The sequence below is a fragment of the Macrobrachium nipponense genome, chromosome 36 (genome assembly GCF_015104395.2).
Source record: "Macrobrachium nipponense isolate FS-2020 chromosome 36, ASM1510439v2, whole genome shotgun sequence".
In the NCBI taxonomy this organism is placed as follows: Eukaryota; Metazoa; Arthropoda; class Malacostraca; order Decapoda; family Palaemonidae; genus Macrobrachium; species Macrobrachium nipponense.
This window is the reverse complement of record NC_087220.1, coordinates 25725442-25732344: the sequence shown is the minus strand read 5'-3', so window position 1 is coordinate 25732344 and position 6903 is coordinate 25725442. Positions and strand designations below refer to the sequence as shown.

Below are 6903 nucleotides of genomic sequence, written 5' to 3'. Positions count from 1 at the left end.
CGCCTATCCTATTGTATATGCCTACCAAGTCCATTGAACTCATTGACCGATGAGATGTTGACATTTCAACTGACCTGGGAGCTTGAAAATTAAGCTTAGGTAAACAATAATATGGGAAAAATATTTGCTAACCACCAGAATACCTAGATATAATTTCCTATGGAAATTCAGAAGCATTAATTAGATATGCTAAACTGGTATCACAACTTTGGTCGTCGAATATTGGTTTGACAAAAGATATATGCAAGGAATTATTTGTTAAAACTGACAGAAGAGTGAAACACCAAAACCTACATAAGCAGTTTACTTGACTGAGGTCCTTAAGTAAAACTACTACTATGGGTTTCACAGACAGTGCAAGTACGTTTTTGGGCAATAAATCTGTAGCGAACACTAGTATCAGCACGAGGTTTTGCTTTAGTGAAGAAATACGTTTGTCCCGCAACTTTTCTCGACTTTTCTAGCAAAGAGATAGCCGCCAATTGCCTTCAGATTGGTTGGAATAGGTAACCGGTTATAGTTACTTAGTGCTACAAGCAAAAATTGAGCCTTTCTACCGGACATTCATTAGAGTTAAAGCCTTGATTACACCGATACACATATTTTTGAGTCATGAATGTTTATTTTGTGTGTATATACAAAGTATGATTAAACTGAAGTATCTTTCAAAAAGAGATATATATATATATATATATATATATATATATATATATATATATATATATATATATGTGTGTGTGTGTGTGTGTGTGTGTGTGTGTGTGTGTGTGTGTGTGTGTGTTGTGTGTAAATTATCTGATAGATTGATATATAGATAGATGGATATGCAGAAAAAAAACATACAAAAAAGTTTAAACTGAAGCAACTTTCAGAGAGAGAGAGAGAAAGAGAGAGAGAGAGAGAGAGAGAGAGAGAGAGAGAGAGAGAGAGAGAGAAGGGAGGGTGGGGCAGAAGAAAGAAGGTGAGAGAAGAAAGGAGAGGGAAAGAAGAAGGAGGGGCCAGAAGTGGAGGTGGAGGTAGAGGTAAGATGAGCTTTTTCCTACTGTTGAGTTCGTATCCATTTCTGAATAATTGAGTTTTTGCCTCTTGATAGAGGGACAAGTGTCTTTATTCTTTGCAATTAGTGACTCATGATACTCTTATAAATTACGGCACTGGGTGTAATACACTACAGCAAAAGTTCGTGCTGATACGAATGTTCGCTACAGAGTTATTGCCCAAAAACGTGCTTGTACTATCTGTGACACCCATAGTAGTAGTCTGGGAGCGTATTTGGAAGAACAAGTTTGTGTCATGGGCACTGGTACTTTCGTTGAATCGGCGTATGAGAGGACCTCCTGATGAAGAACAACCCCTCCCCGCCCGTAGAAGACCCCCTAAAGCAGTCTAACGTTGTCTAACGATATGTATGTACGGCCCATGGATGCCCTGGGATTTACATCGGCATGACGACGATGCGCCTGTCTAAAAGAATCTCCTGCCTCGCCCAGGAGGGCGCCATTAGGCAGCACGCCCTTGTAGTACACCAGAAAGAAATCACGAGAGACGACATCATCAGGAATGTCAAAATCATCGGGAGAGCCCCTGACCCACGACGTCTGCGCCTCCTAGAGGAGCTGCTTATCCTTGAGCAAAAGCCTCCCCTTAATACCACTCAAGAAGCGTTCCTGATACCGAAGTGTGTGAGGAGGACCACGCCCCTCTCCCCCAACGAAAGTACCAGCGCGTATGAAACAAACAACACCGGACGTGAAGCACATTATGAGAATAATACCAAGGGTGACGTCACCCAGGTAGAAGCCAATCAAGAGGCTCCTAGTGATATTCCCCGCCTGAGAAGGTCTGCAAGACTCGTAAACGCTCGCCGCATGAGTCACCTTCCCAGGAACCAATGAAAACTCGACCTGCCGGAGAGGTTCTCTAGACCGTACTCGAGAGCCTTCAACATCACGATATAAGGAGAAGGACTCGCCACTGGAAAATTTTACAGTCTGCTCTGTGAGCAAGAGCCCGTGCTGACACAAGGTCAGCTTAATCAAAACAACAACAGCCGCCACTGGAATTCAGTCCCTCAGCAGTTATAGCTTGATAATATCATGTGGATCAGGATGAAACGTCGCATTAGAGAGAGAGAGAGAGAGAGATAGAGAACTGTATAAGCAATAATAAACCCTTTGGTGCGTTGCTCGCCAGTCTAAGCAACAACGAGAAAGCCGTCATCAGAAAAATAGAGAAGACTCTCTTCAAGATTAATAGTGCTGAAGCAGCAATCACTTTTAATAATAATAATAATAATAATAATAATAATAATAATAATAATAATAATAATAATAATAATAATAATAATAACAACAACATTTAACACAAGAATTAATAATAATCATAATAATAAAATTAAAATAACATTTAACACGAGAATTATTTATTTTATCAAAATTCAAGAGTGTGATATGACTAGAAATGTCTTCGTTTCAAACGAAAACCTAATTGTCATTTGCGAAGATGAATATAGAAAAAAACCAAGTCTTAAACAAAAAAAACAAAAAAAAACCATTGGATTCAGTGCAAGTGTCAACATACAAACATCAACAGAATCTACGAAGGTAAAATATTTTTAAGCAAATCTTGGTCTTAACAGCAGAATTTGATTTATGCCAAAATATACCAAGAACGGTTTTCTCAAATACTGCTTTAATATTTCCGACTCCAAAATATTTTTTTTTTAAATTGGCCTCTCACTAATGTCAAAATTAAAACCAAAAAATTGGGAAGACTTAATTGCCAGAATAAAGAAAAGACATTTCTCTTCTAAACATAGAAATTCTTCGCAGATGTAAGAAGGTCATTCATCTCCGTCTCATCACTTGAACGACCCCAGCAGGACTTACTGTTATGGAGACTCCATTCCACAACACCACCATCCGAGTAAAGGAAGGCAACGGGGAAAACGGAGACGAATTTTCAATGAAGCAACGTCTGAATGATAATGTCGTCTGCCTGAATCGAGGCTGTTTACTCTTGAGGATGAAAGTAATCTCTGTTCCTCAGGGGGAGGAGAGTAATCTCTGTTAACCAGGAGAAATGAAATTATCTCTGTTGCTCAGGAAGAAGAAAACAATCTCTGTTACTCAAGAGGAGGAAAGCAATGTGTTATTCGGGGGGGAGAGTAATCTCTGTTACTCAGGAGGATAGAAGTAATCGCCATTACTCAAGATAATGAAAGTAATCTCTCTTAATAAGGAGGAGGGAAGTAATCTCTATTCCTGAAGATGAGAAAAATAATCTGTATTATTTAGGAGGAGAAACGTAATCTCTTTTACTCAGGATGATTAATGTAATCTCTATTACTCACTAGTAGGAAAGTAATCTCTATTACTCAATGGAGGAGAGTAATCTCCGTTAATCAGGAGGGAGAAAGTAACCTGTTACGTAGAAGGAGGAAAGTAATTTCAGTTAACCTTTCCTATCCAAAGGGTTAATTGAACAGAGCTTCTCCAATCAAAACCTCAGTCCAATTATTCAAGGCTTCATTCAGTAAAGATCCCAACACAAAGAATGACGACACAGGAGGAGCCACAGGGAAAGTCAAACGTAAACAAATACACCACAAACAACCATTCATTAACAACAAACACATCGTAGCTAAACATTCAGAAAGACCAATAAGGTAAATACCGACTTACCCCAGCTTCCATGTTTTATCTCCTGAGCTCCTCTGTGTTATATATAATATATATATATATATATATATATATATATATATATATAATATATATATATATATATATGTATATATATATCATTACCTCTCTTGATAGCTCTGTGGTTGTTACCGTTGGAGGGTACTGTGTCGAGCGTTCAAGACTCCTCAGTACTGATCCATTTATCACTTGGAAAATTTCCTGAAGTAGCATGAATCAGATATTAAATGACATCTGTAGCTTAATGATTGTATATAAATCATGGTCTGATTATATATATAAATCGGAGGAGGCAGAGATATATCCCAGGAAGGCCTATAAATTTTTTGTTTTGTTTTTTTGTTTTTTTACATCAAATATCCGCCGTCATTTCTACTCTCATTTTGGTTCTTTCGCTTCTATGGGTCATCAATAGTTCTAACCCAGTATCATATGGACTTTTTGTAGGGGTTGGTGGAAGTCACATGTGTGGTGTGACCATCAGACCTCAAAATTACCATGGACTTCAACTAGGCCAAGGAGTCCAAATACTTCATCGTCACAGGTATGGCCTAAAGGTTTGCCTTTGAGAAAATAAATTCAATAGTAACTGTTATTATGAAACTTGAAACACTATTGATAAAAATATTGACAAAAACATTGACTGTCACGCAGTAATGTGCGTTTGAATGACAGAGTAGAGTAGTATTGAATATACAATTTAGGCCAAAGGCCAAGCGTTGGGACCTATGGCGACGTCAGTCAGTGCTTGAACGGATATTGGAAGTTAGCAGGTTTTAGAGGTGTAACAAGAGGATAACCTCAAAGTAGTTGGACTATAAGTCAATTATGAGAAGAGGGATAAGGAAAGTAAGGTGGAAGAGAATCTGAAAGGAAGTACACCAAGAAGAATTAGATAAAAGGGGTTGACCTAGGGGCCGAAGGGACACTACAATGATCCACATGAGGTGCACTAACGCCACTACTACAAGGGTGTTTGAATTGCAAATAACTCATGAACAACAGAGGTACAAATGAAGATCTTGTCTTTTGAGACATGAGTTTTGAATGGTGTCTTTATATAAATACTGGGTGGGACTCCAAATTTCGAAATACAGCATTGTATGTAATTTGTACGTTTAGTACTAGGCTTGAAGTGTAGATATATGAGAATGTAGTAAGATAAGATGTTGTAACACACCATAATATCTCGCAGACAACAAATGATTTTTTCAGAGAAATTTCCTACAATGCTGAAATACGTTCCGGTCGTCTTCCACCTCTTCAAATTTGATCTGTATCAGGTTCTGCCTATTCTTGACCAACAAATGTATTGTTAAGTGTTCTTGTAGTGACTCTAAAACTAGTTTTCCTTCCTAATCTTACAGTAAGAATGTTTCGTTGCAGAATTTGCTTGGGTAACTTATGCTTGCAGCACGCATATATATATATATATATATATATATATATATATATATATATATATATATATATATATATATATATATATATATAATGTTACAGGCAAGAAATGAACCCAAAATTGGTTGCTGACTGCCTGTGAGATACAGGATGAAGTTTGCTCGTCTGACTGAAGGAGACATCCTCTGGCAAGGTGAAGGAGAATTGGAACCTAAGTACAGTTGTTGTAGGTATTGCTTAATTTATGAGACAAAGATAAATGCTTGTTTAATGATTTATATACCTAGTTCCTACAAAAAAGTGTCTGTCAACGCATCATTTCCATTATTCAGGGAATTAAACAACTTAAAAAAAAGCAGTCACATGACAGATTCAACCCCCTTTCAAATTACATCAACCACGTTTATTAGAATTATAAACCTACTTTCCCAGATGAATGACGTGGTTTCCCACCTGTAGAGAAAGTAAGACATCACAGAGAAACTACTCTGAAAGAAAGAGTAGTTCACAAAGCACTACAGTTCTCCTACCAGATGGGAAACCGGATAGTTTTATACTCATGTTCCACATGAAAATGTATCTATGTCAGTTTGTAATTAAACCTGAATACTGCATTTCTATTCATTGACTAATTAAAGAAATGTAAGCATGAATTATCGAGTTGTCCAAGAGAATAAAACTTAAGAAATGCAAGTTTACAACTACAGGTAATTTCACTTATGTAAACACTTGGAAAGAAATCTACTCTTAGGTGTAATCCATTTTCCATTTTACTTTTCTGTGGGTGTTTCTCCATCTGGCACTGAAAGAAGGTTCCAAGCCAGGTGGGCAGGTTTCTCGCAGATGTACCTGTTGGCAGAATAAGGTAATGTCTTCATATTTCTTCTTCTAGAGGAAAACATTTTGAACTGAAAACCTTTGTTGACTTCTAATCCATTACCTAAGGCGATAGCAAAGATTCAACTTCATATAGCACAGGGAAAATGTGTACAGAAACCAGCCTTCTTCCAAACATTCAACTTACACAAAATCAGAGATACAAAGAAACGAGTCACAAATGAAAATTGTCTTCAGAGAGCTCTCCTTTGGCCCCCTTTTCTATAATTACAATACTGTTTGTGCAGAGAATTGTGTTTTAGGGTGAAAAAATGCACATTACTATATCGAATTTATATAATACTATACATAGATAAGACATGAAGAGTGCTGTGCCTTCCTTACAAACAAGTCAACATACAAAGGACCGCCTGGTATAGAACTCTTTTGGAAGTATGATGGTGTCTGTATTTAGATCAATGTAAACTAATCCTCAGGAAGTAGCTATGGAATAGATTAAAACCACTGGCAGCTATAGACTGTATGTTTTTGGAGTTAATTGAAGTGGAGTACCCATGCCAAATGGCAATTACTTTTACAGTGTTACTTACCTAAGATTACGATCACAAAATATATCATTGAAACCAGAGTTAGGAGCTCGGTAGTGGACACAGTGCTCTCCTGGAGAATGATTGTTGGGCTCACCTTTACGCCATCTGGTGGAAGCAAGATAATCATTGTTGAGAAACAATGAAGAGAGGTCGTAGTCAGTCACTCATTTCCTTTGTAGGGGGTTGGTGCTGTAAGTGCACCTCATGCAGTGCACTGTAGGCATTACTTAAGGATCTTGGCAACGTCCCTTTCTAAGGTCTTTAGTAAAACCCCTATCATTTCTTTTACTGTACCTTTACTTATAAATTCTTTCTTTCTTCTTACCTTCCACACTCTCCTAACAATTGTTTCACAGTGCAGTTATGAGGTTTTC

The 6903-nt window shown here is 37.5% G+C and overlaps 1 protein-coding gene across 2 annotated transcripts in view; it reads right to left on the bottom strand.

Moving 5' to 3' along the window:
• LOC135203519 (CD209 antigen-like protein E) overlaps nucleotides 1-6903 on the bottom strand; it is a 342380-nt gene that overhangs the window by 327556 nt on the left and 7921 nt on the right. Inside the window, exon 6 of one of the 2 annotated variants that reach the window (XM_064233252.1) lies at nucleotides 5233-5951. The exons of the other annotated variant lie outside the window; for it this stretch is intronic. Within the exon in view, the coding sequence (XP_064089322.1) occupies nucleotides 5873-5951 (79 nt within the window). The 3' untranslated portion in view covers nucleotides 5233-5872. Of the gene's footprint in view, nucleotides 1-5232; nucleotides 5952-6903 lie in introns of those variants that run through there. 2 annotated transcript variants of the gene reach the window in all.